Source organism: Cololabis saira, chromosome 12 (assembly GCF_033807715.1).
Source record: "Cololabis saira isolate AMF1-May2022 chromosome 12, fColSai1.1, whole genome shotgun sequence".
In the NCBI taxonomy this organism is placed as follows: domain Eukaryota; kingdom Metazoa; phylum Chordata; class Actinopteri; order Beloniformes; family Belonidae; genus Cololabis; species Cololabis saira.
In genome coordinates, this window is record NC_084598.1 from 41,446,547 (window position 1) to 41,464,798 (window position 18,252).

The following is an 18,252-nucleotide window of genomic DNA, read 5'->3' on the forward strand; positions in this document are numbered from 1 at the left end:
TACTCCTTACATTTTAAAAACAGCCTCGTTACTCTATTTCATTTCGGCCTTTAAATAAAAACTATCCAGTTAAATTGCTCCATCCGGATAGAGTGAATTTGGTTGTGGTTGTTTCAGATGTTCTTGTCCAGTTTTGTTCTTACATCCGTTCCCTCAGATTCCTGCAACTAAACTTGGATGTACATTCCAATAAAGGTTAGGATAAATGATAACATGCCTCTGAAGTTTGACTTTTTGCACCATTACAATACTTATATGCAACTAGTCATCATATCTCCTGCTCTCTGAAACACATTAATGCTCAATAGTACACATATATGGTTCTTTAATATATTTGCATTATACTAAGATGGATTCATTTTCAATGGCTTTTGTCCTTAATGGCTTTTTTCCCCCTTACATTACTTTTACTTTTATACTTTAAGTAGTTTTGAAACCAGTACTTTTATACTTTTACTTGAGTAAAAAACTTGAGTTGATACTTCAACTTCTACAGGAGTATTTTGAAACTCTAGTATCTATACTTCTACTTGAGTAATGAATGTGAATACTTTTGACACCTCTGCGTGGCCCTGAATGCACCTTCAGTTCGACGAGTCTGCGTTCAGTAACTCTCCTTTAAAGTGACAGCCAGCGCTCTCCACCAATCAGAACGCTGGGATTCCGCTGCGCGGACGGCGCCGCGCTCCGACCAATGACAAGCGCCGGCCGTGGTCACGTGACGGTTTCGCGGCAAAAAAGATTTCGCGCGAAAACCCGTCCGGGGCTTGTTTAGATCCGAATCAGCTGAGACAATAACAACAATACCAGCCGACAGCGGCGTCCGGATGGCGGTTTGGCAGACGGACTCCCCCCGCGGTGAGCACCCCCACCACCATTCCCCGGCGTTTTAAAAAATATTTAGTATATTTCGAGCTTTTTTGCTTTTTTTGCTCCCCAGTTTGTCCGGTTGCTGCCTGTGCCGGCCTGTGCTTGTTTAACCTTGTTTTAGCCTGTAAGCTGCTGTAAAGTTTCACCACCAGGCGTGTCTGGGACAGATTTGCATTTGTAGCCAGGTTTGAGCTGCTGTTTTGGGGGTTTTGGTGAACTTATTTGGGTGTTTTTTGGCCGAGCTAGCGCAGTTAAGCTGATTCATGGTTCTGCGTCAAATCGACGCGCGTAGGGTACGCGGCGACGCACACCGTACGTTGTGCGTCGCCGCGTACCTTACGCGCGTCGATTTGACGCAGAACCATAAATCAGGCTTTAGCCCCGCTCGGGCATGAGGCCTCTGTGCGCGCTCCCGACAGCAGAAAAACAAAAGATCTCAATCATCTGCAGATTAACACACTCCCTGCTCTGTTTGCCTTGTCTCTGCCCTTTCCCTTGCAAGTATTTCGGGTTTTCTGAGCCTTTTGGATGCAGAGGTAGCAGGGCTTTTTAGCAACGTTACTTGCATTTGCCAGATTTCCTGTTTAGGAGTAACATCCTGTGTTGATGTGTTGATGTTTCAGCCTCAATTTCACTCAGCTCGGGGTTTCCAGGGGGTAGAATCCACTCAGATTGTTAGTTTGTTCTCCTGCTGATGACTTTTTGCACCATTACAATACTTATAGTCATCATATCTCCTGCTCTCTGAAACACATGTTAATGCTCAATAGTACACATATATGGTTCTTTAATATATTTACATTATACTAAGATACATTCATTTTCAATGGCTTTTGTCCTTAATGGCTTTTTCCCCCTTACATTACTTTTACTTTTATACTTTAAGTAGTTTTGAAACCAGTACTTTAATACTTTTACTTGAGTAAAAAACTTCTACAGGAGTATTTTTAAACTCTAGTATCTATACTGGTCCGTGTACTTCGCGGCCATCTGTTTTTTGTTTTGAAACAGAAGTTAATTTACCTCTGAAGAGAATCTAACGTGGCACTTAAATTCAGGATACAAGGAGCATTAACTTTTTACCTTTTTTTTTTAATTGCTTTATTCAAGACACCAACACAAAAGCATATTTTATTTAATTTATTAAGGTGACAATTTCTATATTACACATCTTTCATGTACATCAGGAATTAAACATGGAAAAGAAAATAGAGCATTACCATAAACTTCTTATTAAAACTTCTCTTTTAAAAAAGAAATATTGTTATTGACACCATTTACAACTTATTTTCATATACAGGAGAGTGACAGTGGTTTAGTTTAGATATAGAGGGAAAAAAACCAAAAGGAGCAATGCTTAATGATGTTCACATAATTACGCAGTTGATCAATCTTTCTGGGCTCTGGTTCTGAGCCCGGAGGGTTGGACAGCGTCAGGCGACGGGACGCACCGCCTCGTCATCCTCATACATTCGTTTTTCACACCAACTTTGTCTCAGTTGCTGCATTCCAGTTATAAATAAAACATTTTTATATATCACAGTGAGTTATTCCTTAACTTGAGCGCCGCCCGCTTTTCAGAGGTCGCTCATCTTAGTCCTGTTAGTTCCTAGAGACTCTGATCAGAACCAAATTATCCGTTTCCCAGAACCCTTTGGTTCATCATCTCGGCGTCGTCATGAGGGGTCCGTGGACTTCACGGCCATCTGTTTTTTGTTTTGAAATGACAAAATAAAAATAGAGAAATAATCCAAAATAATCTGTTTCCCATCTTTTGTTTTGGTAATAAAAAAAACGGAAAACGGATTGTTGTCCGTTATCCGTTATCCAATTTCATTGATGTGTTTGAAAATCGAAATTGGGAATTAAAACAGCGAGTGGAAAACTCTTTTCTCTATTTCCTATTCGTTTCCAGTATGTTAGAGTTCAGTACATGTTATTGATTATTGATTGGACGCTGCAGCTGAACGGACTGTCACAACATCACTGCAGTTTCATGACGGAGTGCAGACAGATTACAGATTAAACTCATTTTTCACTCCCAGGTTTCATATTTGATTTATTTTCTGTTTCAACTTTAAAAAAAATCTAAAACTGTTAATTTTCAATCTGATCAACAAAAGAACCAGAAACAACTTTCTTCATTTATTACTGCGCATGTGCAATCCCCCCATTTGTCCAATCCTTGTTTTCAGTATCCTTGGAAACAAATAGGAAATAGAGAAAAGAGTTTTCCACTCACTGTTTTAATTCCCAATTTCGATTTTCAAACACATCAATGAAATCGCATAATGGATAACGGATAATGGATAACGATCCGTTTTCCGTTTTTTATTATCAAAACAAAAGATGGGAAACGGATTATCTCTCTATTTTTATTTTGTCATTTCAAAACAAAAAACGGATGGCCGCGAAGTACATGGACCTATACTTCTACCTGAGTAATGAATGTGAATACTTTTGACACCTCTGCTCAGATTGTTAGTGATCTCCTGCTTCTGCACGGTTGGGGGGGACGGGACGCTTGAGGGAAATGTCCCGTCTGCCCTGGAGCTCTCACCAGCTCTTTCACTTTTGTGTCACGCGTTGACAGATCAGCAGGAGAGCTGGTGCTGACGGTGACCCGTCTGCACCTCCGTCACCTCCCAGCGCCGACCACGGGGGCCACGCCGGCCCCGCGCCGACATGTCAGAGACTCTGATCACGGGCCACACATCCGAGGACCTGCTGGCGGACTTTGAGACGCTGCTGAACTCGGGCAGCATCGACCTGGGCGAGGAGCACCAGATCGTGATCATCACCAGCCCCAGCAATGAGGGGCTGCACCCGGCCAGCGCCCCCAGCAGCACCGGGGAGATCCTGCTGTTCGCCACGCCCCAGGGCCCCGCCGAGGCCGCGGGCCAGGACCGGCGGAGGCCGCCGCTGGGACGACCCCCGGTGAGGATGAGGGGGTTGAGATGGAAGTGAAACAGCATCAGGGTGGAGGGAAGTGGTTACATGAGAAGTTTCACATGTTTGCAGCAGTTGCTTGAAATCTCTCCACCTGTTGCTTCAAAGCGCCACGTGTTTCAGTGTGGGCTTCATCACTCATTCAGTTTTATTTTCTTAAAGGGGACCTATTATGAAAAACAGGTTTTTTCTTGCTTTAACATATATAAAGTGTCTCCCCTCAGTCTGCCAACTCAGAGAAGGAGGAAAGCAACCAAATTCTGCAGTGTCTGTACTAGGCCTGCGTTGAAAAAATCGATTTCCCAATTCTAAATAGATTCTCATATTAATTCCTAAAAATCGATTCATATGTCTAAAGATAGATTTTAAAAAAAAATGTATTTATGTGTTTTTTTTTTCATCATTACATTACAACTTTTGGTTATTTTTTTGTTTATCCCCAAAAAAGGAATGTTTTGTTGGACAGGAGAATAACTGGTGCCATGTTTTTGCCTTTAAATATGTTTAAAGGTATGAAAACATTAAAGTGTTAGGTTATAATTGCATAAATTGTCTATATTTCATTACTTTATATACTGTCTTGGGGTTACATTTGCAAAAAATGCTAAAAACCAAATGCTCAAAAATTAAAATCAAAATAGACCGAAAATGGAAGAAATAAAAACGGAATGTGGGAAAAAATAAAACCGATTTCATCCGTCTCTGTTTCCTCCCTGGATCTGTTCAAACACTCGGCCCGATTGGCACTAAAGGACCGTACAACCTCATTATGCCAGTTATTACAGTTTTTGCGATATTTACCTTTCTTTTTTTTTTTTTATTTCCATTTCACTTTGGACGCTTGTTGCTAGGCAACAGATTATCGTAGAGACATCGTACAAAGGTTCCCCGACTCGGCACGCTGTGGACTTCAACATATTCAAATTTCATGAAGCTGTGATTTAAGGAAATTTTATGTCAAAATCCAGGCCAAATGGCCCCATTCATTCGGATGGGGTTTTTTACCACGGTGAAAAAAAAACCTATCCATTAACATAGTCTGAACCAGAACGTGCACCCATGCATGGCATACATCGTTAGATGCGTCTCCATCTTGCCTCGATGGGCATTACTTTTCTCAATCAAAAGTGTTACCGTGGCAACGCTAGATGCCAAAAAGTGCGTCCCATTAATAACTATTGGGAGCACAGGAATGAATGAAATACAAGCGTAAAAACACCTCAAACTGACATAGAACCACCCTAAACACAACCACTACAGCCCCAAACCAAAGCAGCGAGAGGGGACGAATGGGCGGTAGGGCATGCCCATATCAAAATTTCATGAAATTTTCTAGTTGTTTTATTTTTCTTCAATGGCGTGTTTTTCATTAGGTGAAGCGGAAGTTGGACCTGGACAGCGACCACCAGTACGTCAGCACCACCCGACCATCGACCGGCCAGGCCCCGCCTTCCACGCCGGCTCCGCCCAGAGGTACGAGATAAAAACATTACACCTGAATACAGGTACATCTGCAGGAGTAAGCCCCGCCCCCTTTAATGGAGGGGTTTAAAAGCGTAATAAAAATCATCTGATTGTAGTGGGACGTGCTGTGAGGCAAATGTTATCTAATCAGTCCAACAGCTGTGTACGACCTTTAACCCGCCGGTTGTTTATTTAACAAGAACGAAACCAAAGGAAAAAAAGTGGTCGATACAAAGATCCATCCCATCCGCCCCTGTAGGATTTAAAAGGTTAATCTGCAGTCAGGCCCTCCATGACCTGGTCATCAGACATCTGGAAAAGCAGATGTTCCGGCAGTTTGCTGGTCTGGAAAATTCACAGGACTGTATCAGAAAATTAGAATATTGTGATAAAGTCCTTTATTTTCTGTAATGCAAAAATGTCATACATTCTGGATTCATTACAAATCAACTGAAATATTGCAAACCTTTTATTATTTTAATATTGCTGATCATGGCTTACAGTTTAAGATTAAGATTTCCAGAATATTGTAATTTTTTGAGATAGGATATTTGAGTTTTCTTAAACTTACTTATATTTATGGTTGGAAGTTGAATACATGGTTCCGTTTCACTTTTCCAGGCAGATATCTGAAACTTGTTGGATTTCGTCCTCGTGGATGTTGGTTGAAAGTAAATTAAATTACATACATTACATTCTCAGCAACATACCGTACTGACATGAGCGTATGGCGAGGTTGTCGTTTTCTGTTCAATGTCTAGACTTTTAAACCGTCCGCATCCACAGTATCCGATGGGCCAGAGGTGACGTCACTGCAGTTGTCACGACAACCCCCAAGCAGCGGAAACATAAAGGCTCATGGGATGTCAGAGGTCAAGTTTATGTATCCAGCGAATTAAAACAATGAAGTTGATCAAAGTCCTTGACAGTCAGATGAAGTCATAGATTAAAAATGACGAGCAGGGATTTAAACACACAAACACAACAAACGAGCCGATAAGAAGTCAAATATAAATAAGAGCAGCGACGTCTGTCTGGTTGTAGTCTGCTCTCGGTTGGAAGTCGAGGGGAAGACGGGTGTTTCAGCTTGGAGATGAACTCGTCTGGGAGCTGAGCTCCTCTGCAGCTTCCAGGCAAATGCTCCATCACTTCTGTTTTCATTTGGATCTTGTAACATCTGGAAGCCTCTGGTTTGTAGACCGTGGGAGTGTCTGGTCGTCGAGAACGGGACGATGAGTCCAGAAAGAGCACTTTAAACGCATAAAAATAAAGAGGAAATGTATCTGCCAACTGTCATTCTGAGAGGCGAGGATCTGGCAACGCGGTTGCCAGATCCTACAACACGCCCCTGCAGAAAACAAGACTTTTATCTGTAATAATCTTCTGCCGAAGCTGCTAAGACTTTGTTTCCAGCCTCAGAGAGAAGCTCTGACAGCTTGGGACTCATCTGTTGTAGTCAACCCTGAGTTGATGAGACAGCAGTGGTGTGCTGCGTTTAGCATGCATGACAATATAAGCCCCCAAAAATACACGTTACACTGACTGCGTTTACATTTAGTCAAAATTCGGGTTATTGCTAATATTCTGAAACATTCGGAATATTCCGTTTACATGGTAATTAATCATTCTGGATATCTGGATCAAACCAGCGACGCACGGAGAACGTGATGATGCAATTACCGTCATTTCTGCTTCTTCTTCCTGTATCCAAATTCAAAAAAAATGCTGCTTCGCACAACTTTTCGCTCACCTTCTTGTAAATCTTCTATCCCGGTACTTTCTACCGTCTACAAATGCAGAAATGTTCATATCCTTCATTACATTTATGAAGTGATTAGTCTCCTCCTGGTCTTGGTTTCTCCGTGTTTATAAGAACTTCCTGGACTCAAAAGACCAGGATTCCTTGTGAACAGAACATGTGCAGAAAACAAATTCATGTTCCGTTTGATGGGGATATTCCGTTTGGCGTTTACATGACCCAATATTCAGGTTTTAAAAGGAGTAACCCAGCGGTCATATTGGGGTTTTTAAAAACCCGAATATGAGCAAATTCAGGTTATTCAAAGGGGTTATTGGTGTTTACATGGCCGTGAAAAACCGGGTTATTGATAATATTCAGGTTAGAAAAGGGTTATTGACTGCATGTTAGTTTCTTCGTGCTGTGGTTTGTACATTCACCTTCTGCACAAATAACGATGTAAAACGAGATGCAACGTTACAAACGGACGCGTACAGGGAGCGGCGTGTTGGTGACGCCCCAGGTGGCTGCTGGGTAATGGGAACGGCAGCAGGCCGTGGCGACCGGCCGGTCCGTGGACTCGTGAGGCGACGAGGCCTTCGGCCTCTTTCCTGAGAGGGTTCTTAACCTCGGACCTGCTCCGTGTCGTTCCAGTTCCCCGCAGCACCAACGAGAAGTCCCGCTACGACACGTCCCTGAACTTGACCACCAAGCGCTTCCTGAACCTGCTGTCGCAGTCGGCCGACGGCGTGGTGGACCTGAACTGGGCCTCGCAGGTGCTGGACGTGCAGAAGAGACGCATCTACGACATCACCAACGTGCTGGAGGGAATCCAGCTCATCTCCAAGAAGTCCAAGAACAACATCCAGTGGCTGTGAGTATGAGAGGAAACCGCCGGCCGCCGCGGTGTGGACCCCCGGTGATCCGGGTCACGGTGAAAAACAAGTTTTTTTCCAACAATAAAGGAAGTAAAAAAAAAAAAAGAATTTAAATAAATAAAAATAAAATAAGTGAACAAACAGGTTGACTTAGGGCAGGGTTGGCAACCCAAAATGTTGAAAGAGCCATATTGGACAAAAAACACAAAAAACAAATATGTCTGGAACCGCAAAAAATGAAGTCTTGTATAAGCCTTAGAATGAAGCCAAATGGCGAAATGTTGATAAAAAAGTTGAAATGTTGAGAAACAAGTCGAAAATTCGAGAAACAAGTCGAAATTTCGAGAAAAAAGTCGAGACCCCCCGACCAATCGGTGGCCTGTAGTGTGATGACATCACAGCCCAACTTAGCCGCTTAGAACCTCGGCAGAATAGTTACAGAAAAGTATCTACTTGGCATGTTAGACCCCTAGTGGAAAAGAACCAAACCAAGCGGAGGCGAGCCGAGCTGAGTAGGTACTAGTGGAAAAGTGCCAAAAGAGAAGGAATCCAGTCGCCTCGTTTCAAGACTTGGAGAGTTATTTTGCTTTAGATGAGAATAAAGCTCGTAGGAAAAATTTGACTTTTCTTATTTTTGAAGCTATTAATGAAAAAGATGGTTGAAAAGAACTTTCTCCATCGAGGCCAGTAGCAGCTCACAAGTAGAACTGAACGTGGATTTAAAGCTTGGACTCTCCAAATGACTCCGTGTCCCTGCTGCTCCTCAGCGGTAACCGGATCGACGCCACGCTGGTTTCCCGCCACAAGGAGCTGCAGAGGGAAGTGTGCGAGCTCACCGAGGCCGAGGAGCATCTGGACGAGCTCATCTCCAAGTGCAACCTGCAGCTGCGGCTCCTCACAGAGGAACCGCAGAACAAGAAATATCCTTTTCTGAGCCAAATGACGTGAGCGTGACGAGGAGCAGAGTAGGGCATAGCCGGAGAGGCGACATTTTATAGACTTTTTACGTTATATCTGAAGTTTGTTTGGATTTCACCCAAAAAACTAAATCAGGTGTCAAAACGCAAATTATTTGTGCTGCTAGAATTATATTTCCTACCAGCTCAAGTTCACATCAGCCCCGACGCGTCCAGATGTCTCTCCTCCTCTTGTCGGAGTGTCTCAAAACTTGTTCTCTCTCTTGTACCGCCACATCGTTCCTCTCTCCAAACAGACGAGGAGTTGCCAAACACTTTTTTTGCTTTTCCACCAATCAGAAAGCAGGCGTCATGATTTTTTTTTTTTTTTATATGATCAAATTCAATTCAATTTTGTTTATATAGCGTCTAATACAACAGATGTTGTCTCTAGACGCTTTCCAGAGATCCAGAACATGAACATAAATATAAATATAAATATAATCCCCCGAGCAATTATTACATAAACAATGGCAGGTAAAAACTCCCCTTTAGGAGGAAGAAACCTTGAGCAGGACCAGGCTCATAAGGGGTGACCCTCCTGCCGAAGGCCAGACTGGGGGAGTCGGGGACGTCAGCAGCACAGCAGGCAGGTGGAAGCAGCAGCGGGATGACCAGAGGGGGGGGGGCGGACGTCGGCAGCACACAGCAGACATCCACGTAGGCAGGTGGAAGCAGCAACGGGGGGGGGGGGGACCGGGGCCGCAGGCCAGAACGCAGCTCCCGAGGCCCCGGCCTGCAAACATGCACAAAAGAGAAAAAAGGGGGGCCAGCACAAGAAACTACAGGAGCGATGGACAAAACGATAGCTATGAGACATTTATAAAAATGGAAGTGGAAAAGAGAGAAAGGGAAAAGGAGAGGAGAAGAAGCGTGAGAGGCACCGCCCAGCGGATCATGTCGGTGCCCCCCTGCAGCATAAGCCTATAGCAGCATATCTACCGCAAAGCTATATTTGAGACTAACTATTATAGTCTTGTTCTATAGCTGCAACTATGACTACTGACTCTAACACACTAAAGTTTACACTACCTAGAGATTTACCAACACCAGCTAGAGGTTTACTAAACACTAACTATAGGCTTTACTAAACAGAAATGTTTTAAGTTTAGTTTTAAAGGTGGGGGTGGTGTCAGCCTCCTTAACCCAGATTGGAAGTTGGTTCCAAAGTAATGGTGCCTGATAGCAGAACGCCCGCCCTCCAAATCTACATTTAGATACTCTAGGAACTACGAGTAAACCTGCACTCTGAGAACGGAGAGCTCTGCCAGGAACATAAGGCACTATCAAATCTTGTAAATACTGCGGAGCTAAGCCGTTTTGGGCTTTATATGCAAGTAATAAAACTTTAAATTGGATTCTGAATTTTACGGGTAGCCAATGGAGCGACGCTAACACTGGAGAGACGTGGTCTCTCCTGCTAATTCCTGTCAGCACTCGCGCTGCTGCATTTTGGATCAGCTGGAGCCTATTCAGCAAATTACTTGGACATCCTGGTAACAACACATTACAGTAATCCAGTCTAGAAGATACAAACGCATGAACTAGTTTTTCTGCATCACTCTGCAAGAGGATTTTCCTAATCTTTGCAATATTACGGAGATGGAAAAATGCTATTATATAAACCTGATTAACATATGGTTTAAACGACAAATCCTGATAGAAAATAACACCAAGGTTTCTCACAGTTGTACTGGAAGCCATCGCAACACCATCTAATCCCTTCCTAAAATGCTCTGGACCAAGAATGATAACCTCTGTTTTATCTGAATTTAGAAGCAAGAAGTTTCTGGACATCCAGTCCTTGATGTCCCTAAGACATGCCTGAAGTTTAACCAACGGTTCTGTCTCATCCGGCTTCATAGACAAGTAGAGCTGCGTATCATCAGCATAACAATGAAAGTGTATGCCGTGATTCTGGATTATACTTCCCAACGGCTGCATGTATAAACTGAACAAGATTGGCCCTAGCACTGAACCCTGCGGAACGCCATAACAGACCCTTGACTGTTCTGAAGAAACCTCATGTACATGAACAAACTGGAACCTGTCAGATAGATATGATTTAAACCAACGTAGAGCAAACATGTTATTTAGAGTAAAATTCTTGTCTTCCAGCGTTCCCACGAGTGATATTTTTTACAAAGTAAACCCTCTTGGACTTTATTTCAAGTGTTAACGGGGTCAAACTCCCCACCTGACTGTTTGAGGGTCTGAACGTCGGTAAACTGTGGAACTGAGCTGATCCTTAACAGCGGCGCTCCTCACGCTGGGTTACGTGCGCTGCCAGGACCTGCGGCAGTCGTTTGAGTCTCCGGACCACCTAGTCATGGTGATCCGAGCCCCCCCCGAGACGCAGATGCAGGTGTCCGAGCCCAGCGAGGTGAAGCCTTTTATCACGCATTTCTTCCCCCCCCCGTCTCTAATCTTCTATGGAGCCAAATCAAAGCCAAAACTTTTGGCCTTGATTTGGCTCCATAATCTTCCACCTAACGGCGTGTTCTGTGTCACCTCACGTCCGTCAGGGATACCAGGTGTCACTGAAGAGCACGCAGGGTCCCATCGACGTGTTCCTCTGTCCGGACGACAACTCCGGCGTCTGCAGCCCCGTGACGGGAAACAGCCCGTCCAAGGACAGCGACGCCGACCCCGCCCTCGCCCCGTCTCCCGCGGCGACCCCGGACCACTCGCATCCGACGAGCACGGCGCCGCAGGAAGCCGGGTTCTCGTCGCCGGCGTCCACATCCTCCACGGTGACGGCGTCGTCCCAGCAGGAAGCTTCGGGGCTGGCGTTGGCCGGAGACGCAGGTACGGCTTCTCCTTCCTGGGTTAATTTCTAGTTAAAGGTCAAAGGTCAAACGTACGATAAAGTTGCTTGCGTCAACGAAAATTATGACTAAATATCGTTGTCAATGAACCTTTTATCACCTGAGGAAAACGAGACCAGACGCAACGAAAATGCTGGTCATGTGACGATAACGATGATTAAATATATAATGGAATAAAAACGAGAGTAAAATGTAGATTACAAAATAAAAACTCTGCTAAAATGTGTCTTAATTTTCGTTGACCAAAACGAGACGAAATGTTCTAACAAAGATCCTTAATGTCCATGTTTCCAGTAGTTTCCTCTGGTTTAGTTCTGCTGCTGGGTGACGTCACGTCCTCGTTGGAAAAGAAAAAGACGGGGAGAAATGCGGAAAAATAAATGTTGTAAACTCAAACTAGACAATTTCCTCGCAGAAATTTCGAGAGTTCCACGGCGGGCTGCTGCACATTTGTGTACATTTTACAAGCAATAAAGGTGAAGGACTCAATACCGAGTCCAATGACACCCCCATGACTCTCTATGTCAAACCATTCAAAAGTTATTGGACTATAACTTATCGGCCAATGAGAAGAAGGGGCGGGGCTAATTTGCACCAATGAAGGTCAAAGACTCGATACCGAGTCCAATGACACCACCCATGACTCTCTATGTCAAACCATTCAAAAGATATTGGACTATAACATATCGGCCAATCAGAAGAAGGGGCGGGGCTAATTTGTATATATAATATACAAATGTAAATATTTATATGTATAATAATATACATATATATCCCATGAACCGGTTCCCAGCAGGACTGTTGATCATCTAAGGTCAAAAGGTCAGGGTTCAGATTTCTCCATTTTCCAGGTTAAAGTATATGAAACCTGTACTGATTGAGTCATGTGACCAGTCTGGCTCAGTCTAATCAGTCAACAGCTGTGCTCTGGTTGCTAGGGGCAACAAGAACCTCGAAATGAGGAATGTTCCGGGTTCGCTTTGAGAAAACCCCAGCTTTTGCCTTGTGAGAAGTTCTGAAATTACTCATTTGTCAGAAAACCGTAGCTCCTAGCAGAAAAATAAAGACATCGTGAGAGACACAGAACCCAGCAGATTCTGACAATCTTAATTTTATTCAGATATTCCTTAAAATGTGTTAGTAACGGCAGTTCGAAAACAAAGTGAGATTTTTTTGAAGAAAACTTTTTTATTTTTTGTATTACATTGCAGTCAATGGAGACCGAGGCAGGAATTTGCGTGGCTGTTAGCCCCCCCGTTTGAATTTTGTGCATACCCCGCCTGTCAAAGTCACATTTTATGAATCTCAACACCTATGTCTACATTTTGACCAAAAATTATTTGTCCAGCTTTTACGGTTTCGGCCGTGAGCTCGAGTTACAAATAAAAATTATGGTCATTTTTTGAATGTTTCTCTCACTCTAAAAAATTAGAACTTCACTCTAGATTTGACCAAAAAGTGATTTCTAGTCCTCGCTTGAGCGCTCATATCTTGAAAAGTGTACATTTTAGGAAAAAACAGTGTCAGGTTTGTAGAGAGAAGAGAAGTTTTCCTCCGTTTTGAAGTTTGAATGACAGTTCTACGTGCAAGTATGAGAAAGATACGTGACTCAGAAAAAAGGTGAATTTGGAGTTTTTCCAACCTCCTTCCAGCCACAGTGTGACATTCTGCCCCATTCAATTACATGGGAAAATCTCCCCATTAGTTTGGAAATTTGGAAATGTTTTTGCACTTCGTGCAAAAACTATTAGTGCCATCGCTCTGAAAATCCACAGTACTGTAGTTAAATTGAGATCCTACAACTTTCTAAATTGGTTCATAATTTTTCGAGTAACCGCGTGCGAGTGGTGAGGCCCCAAACTTCTCCCAATGCATTCCGGATGGCGCTAAAAGCGCATGCCGCATGCCAATCGCTAATAAAAGTCATAGCCAACGATTGCCGCTTAAGGCGCACGTTTCTACGTTTTTACTTTTCGCGGTTTCTCAAAGCTGCGGTACTAGTTACGCGCCGAAGTTTTGTCCGGAAAATGAGTGCCTCTGGCGAAGCCAAAAGATAACCTTTTTTGAATTGTAAAATGGGTTTGGCTAGAACTAGATTAAAATGGTCCTGCACAATTCTGACTAAAATAAGACTAAAATGCTCAGACTTTTAGTTGACTGAATCTTGACGCGACTAAAAGGAGAATGTGACTTACATGACTTAAACTAATAAAAACTAAAATGATAGCTCGACCCAAAGATTAGACTAAAGCTAAAATTGAAACAGGCTGACAAAAACAACACTAACGTACGACCTCATCTCTTACGTAAAGCACCAGCGGAGTTGACGTTAGTCGGGGAATATGGATTCATCACTTTTTAAGCCATTGTTGGAAAGTCATCGGCTCGATATTATAAATAAGCTAAATATTTGTGTTGTCTGGTTAAAAAAAAAAAGACAAAAGTAATTAAAGCTGCAAGCAGCGATGAACGGGCCAAGGACTCAAAACGAAGTCCGATGACACCACCCATGACTCTTTATGTCAAACCATTCAAAAGTTATGGCAGAAAGTAGGAACTATCAAATATGGACTAATCAGATGAAGGGGGGGGCGCGCTTTTTGGCGTCTAGCGTCGCCACGGTAACTCTTTTGAATGAGAAAAGTAATGCGCGTCGTCGCAGGATCGAGACGCACATTTTGATGTATAACACACCTGGATGCACGTTACGGTTCGGGCCGCATTAACGGCCGAAGAAATGGCATGAATTGCGCCAAAATTACACGATTAAATCAAAAAATGGCCGACTTCCTGTTCGGTTTCGGCTATGGCGCCAAGAGACTTTTCTTTAAGTTGCGACATGACGTGTGTACCGATTTTCGTGCATGTACATCAAACAATATTGAGGGGCTTGAGGCACAAAGTTTTCTAGGGGGCGCTGTTGAGCCGTTAGGCCACGCCCATTAATGCAAATATCAAATTTTCCGCCAGGCCTGGCTTGCGTGCAAAATTTGGTGACTTTTGGGGCACGTTTAGGGGGAAAAAAGGCCCTCATTTTGTCGAAAGAATTAAGAACGAGAACTCCTACAGATACAATAGGGCCTTCGCACTCAGTGCTCGTGCCCTAATAATAATCAGAAGTTTCAGATCGTCATTGATTCTTTGTCTTGGGCTGTTTTTCACCTTCTGCTTCCCGTGCCAGAATCGCTGCTGGGAGGCGACCCGTTCTCCAGCCTCGGGGACATCGCCGACTTCGACCTGTCGCCCCTGTCGTCCTCGGACTTCCTGAACGGAGACGGCCTGCCGCTCCCGCTGGACAGTTTCATCAACCTGTCGCCCCCCCACGGCCACGACTACCACTTTGGACTGGAGGACCACGAGGGAATCAGCGAACTGTTCGACTGCGACTTCGACGAGCTGTCGCACGTTCTGGGGGACGGATAGATAGACGGAGGAGCAGGAGGAGGAGGGACGGTGGTAAACCGCTCTCAAGGAGCGCTGGGAACCAACGTTTTCTGGACTGATGTTTGTTTTTATAACCGCGGGCTTTGGGAGAGTGTGTGTGCCGTGGCCGCCGTCGATCCCCGAAACACCAACCCAAACTACATTTAGAAATTACCCTGAAATTGTACAGAAAGAGAGAAGAAAAAAAAAAGAATCATCAGCACTTGTTTGACATTTTCAAATTTTAGAGCGAGAGTTTAGCTTTAGTATAGCTATTTAAATTATTTATATGAATGTTATTTTGATATTTTGTACCAAGTGAGGTTTTGGATGTTGTTCATGTTTTTAATGTAATTGGATAGTGGAGGTGTGTGTGTGTGTGTGTGTGTGTGGGGGGGGGGGCATGTGGTTAGTTTCCTAAACTCTGATTTCACCCGTAGACTCTTAAAACCCCCCGTTTCAGGGTCTTTTCTGCAAGTTGGGGAAACGAGCCTTAACTGATACCGACCCAATGATGAAGAACGTCGCGAGCAGGAAACAAAAGGGAACGTTTTTTTCCATCACAAATAACTTTAGAAAACTGGAATTGTGTTAATAAGCTGCAATTTGTCGTCTCTGGTCACTCCGGTCAAAATTTCTACAGCAGAACTTTTTTTTTTTGTTTTTTTGTGCCGCTAGTGGCCTTTTATTGAGAAAGTCGGTAGACAGGAAGCAGGTAGAGCGATCCAGGGCCCCTCGAGCAGAACTTTCTGGTGAATTTGGTCAAATTAAACAAATTGTACCAGATACTAAAAATGATTTAATGATCATTTTTGCTTTTGTAAACTATTTCACGTTAGTCTGGAGGTGCTCTAAAACATTTTAGTCGATTTTGCAGTAAAACGTTGTTGATCGAAGGTGGTGTCGTCAGTACGGAAGAGTATTAGGGCCATGAAGGAGAAAAAATATTTTAGAGGAGGAAGATTTTTTTTCTTTTATTGTGCACTTCGAGAAAAAAGTCGAAATGTTGAAAAGTCGAAATGTCGAGAAAATAGTTGAAATTTCGAGATTAATGTTGAAGTACAATTTGGAGAAAAAAGTCAAAATGTCGAGAAAAAAGTTGAAAAGTTGACATTAATGTTGAAATACAATTTCGAGAAAAAAGTTGAAATTTCGTCAATTAAGTTGAAATTTCGTGATTAATGTCGACATTTCGAGAATAAAGTTGAAATACATTTCGACTTTTTTCTTGAAAATTGTACTTCAACATTAATCTCGACATTTCAACTTTTTTCTCGACATTTCGACTTTTTTCTCTACATTTTCAACTTTTTTCTCGAAGTGCATTATGATTAAAAAAATCTTCCTCCTCTAAAATATTATTTTTATTTTTCTCCTGCCTGGCCCTCTTCCTCTCTTCCGTACGTCAATTCTGGAGCCATCTTGGTTCTTTTTAACAAAAAAAACCCCATGTTTTTGTTAATTGGCTGGTTTCACTAGAATAATTTATTAACACAATTCTGGGCGGAGTGTCGTCGTCGTGCAGGAAACGCAGTGCGGATCAGGCCGCTGCAGCTACGGTGGTGGGTTCAAGAGGAAAGTTAAGCGGGCGTTCAGCCGTACTCTCAGGTGCTCGGAGCGGGACAAAGTCTTAACGTTTGTGGTGCCAGCGTGTATCAGTGTTGTTTTTGTTTAGGTTGGTTTGCGTAGGTCCACTGTAGACTTCTACAGGCGAGTGGAAAGTTCCCCGAATTACCCGGACGCTGCGAGGGTCGGGCCCAGGCTCGTGCAGCGGCGTCGGTTCGATAAAGAACTCGTAGGTTTGGGTCTTGTGACAGGAATGCAGGACAGGGCTCACCCTGTTGCTGCTCAGAATATGCACTTCATATCAGCTCAGTTAACGTTCATGCCTTAAATCAATGACTCCTCTAGTTAAAAAGTGATCCATCTTATCGTAACCCTCAAAGATCCATTCTTTCTTTCTTTGTTTTCTGCCTGCGGTCACATCATAGGCTGCTTCTTCACTCATTTTCTGTTAAAATCAGTAATAAAATGTACATCATGTCATTAACTTGGTGAATTTAAACCTCATATATTCTTGTACACACAAATGTCTTTCCGCTCCCTCCCTTTTTAAGTTATCTAAGCTAACATGCTTTTTGCAAGTATTCCTCAAGATTTTATTTGGTGTGAGTTTGTGTATGTGTGAATTTTGTTTAATTTCATATTTATTTAAATTGTAAAAAAAAAAGAAGAAAAAAAGGATTTTAATAGAATGGTAGAAGCGAGTTTCTGATGTCGGTCAGGAAGGGACTTTGTTTTTAAACCATGAAAATCCTGGATAAAACATTCAGTTGTTCAATAGAAGTATTTTGTTATGAATATAGTTCTTTTTAGAACATTTATAATTTTCTGATTTCCCCCTTTTAATATGCTAAATATATATATTTATACAGTTTTCTTCCTTCATAACGTCTGATTTTCAATTTTCCTCGCCTACGCCCCCTGGTGTTCAAGACGAGGAAATGCATGTTTCGATCGATCCACTTGCTTCTGTGCAGTCGTGTCATACGTCTGTCTGTCGGTCCATTCGTTCCTGCAGGAACCTCCATAATCTTGCGACTATTGATTAAAACGACGACTCCTGCAGGTTATCGGAGCAGTTTATGCCCCACATGCAATGTTAGAAAAAAAACAACCAAAAAACTGCAACGTATTCCAGAGTCACCATAAGCTGTGCTAACGTTTTGACTAAGTGTGTTAAACTGTTTTGGCGTCAAATTAAGTCCGTTAAAAGAGTGGGCAATAAGTTCACCGACCCTTTTTTAAAAAAAAAAAAGAAAATTAAAAAGTACTCCCTTGTCCGAACACCTGGGGGCGTGCTCGTCTCTGTCCTCCTGCAACCTTTTTAGTAACGGGCCTAACTTTTCCCGCCTTCATCTGGTTTCTACGGAAGAATATTAGGGCCAAGCAGGAGAAAAATAAAAATAATATTTTAGAGGAGGAAGATTTTTTTTTCATTATGCACTTGGAGAAAAAAGTTGAAATGTTGAGAAAAAAGTAAAAATTTTGTGAATAAAATTGAAATGTTGAGAAAAAAGTAAATGTCGAGAAGAAAGTCGAAATGTTGAGAAAAAAGTTGAAATGCAGAGAAAAAAGTCGAAATG

General features: G+C 42.8%; 1 protein-coding gene across 1 annotated transcript; it reads left to right on the forward strand.

The window, feature by feature from the left end:
• The first annotated feature begins 752 nt into the window (after positions 1 to 752).
• On the forward strand, positions 753 to 17,908 carry e2f1 (E2F transcription factor 1). Its single transcript, XM_061736821.1, has 8 exons — positions 753 to 858; positions 3,464 to 3,807; positions 5,193 to 5,292; positions 7,676 to 7,895; positions 8,667 to 8,819; positions 11,124 to 11,238; positions 11,381 to 11,663; positions 14,865 to 17,908. Exons 2-8 carry the CDS (start codon positions 3,556 to 3,558, stop codon positions 15,104 to 15,106), a joined length of 1,365 nt encoding a protein of 454 aa, XP_061592805.1. The 5' UTR covers positions 753 to 858; positions 3,464 to 3,555; the 3' UTR covers positions 15,107 to 17,908.
• Positions 17,909 to 18,252: the final 344 nt, after the last annotated feature.

Excerpts from the sequence above, each read along its gene's own strand:
- e2f1 (XM_061736821.1), top strand. The coding sequence starts at position 3,556 with ATGTCAGAGACTCTGATCACGGGCCACACATCCGAGGACCTGCTGGCG. Across the intron at positions 5,293-7,675 it reads CACGCCGGCTCCGCCCAGAG|TTCCCCGCAGCACCAACGAG; the intron begins GTACGAGATAAA and ends GTGTCGTTCCAG. Across the intron at positions 7,896-8,666 it reads AAGAACAACATCCAGTGGCT|CGGTAACCGGATCGACGCCA; the intron begins GTGAGTATGAGA and ends GCTGCTCCTCAG.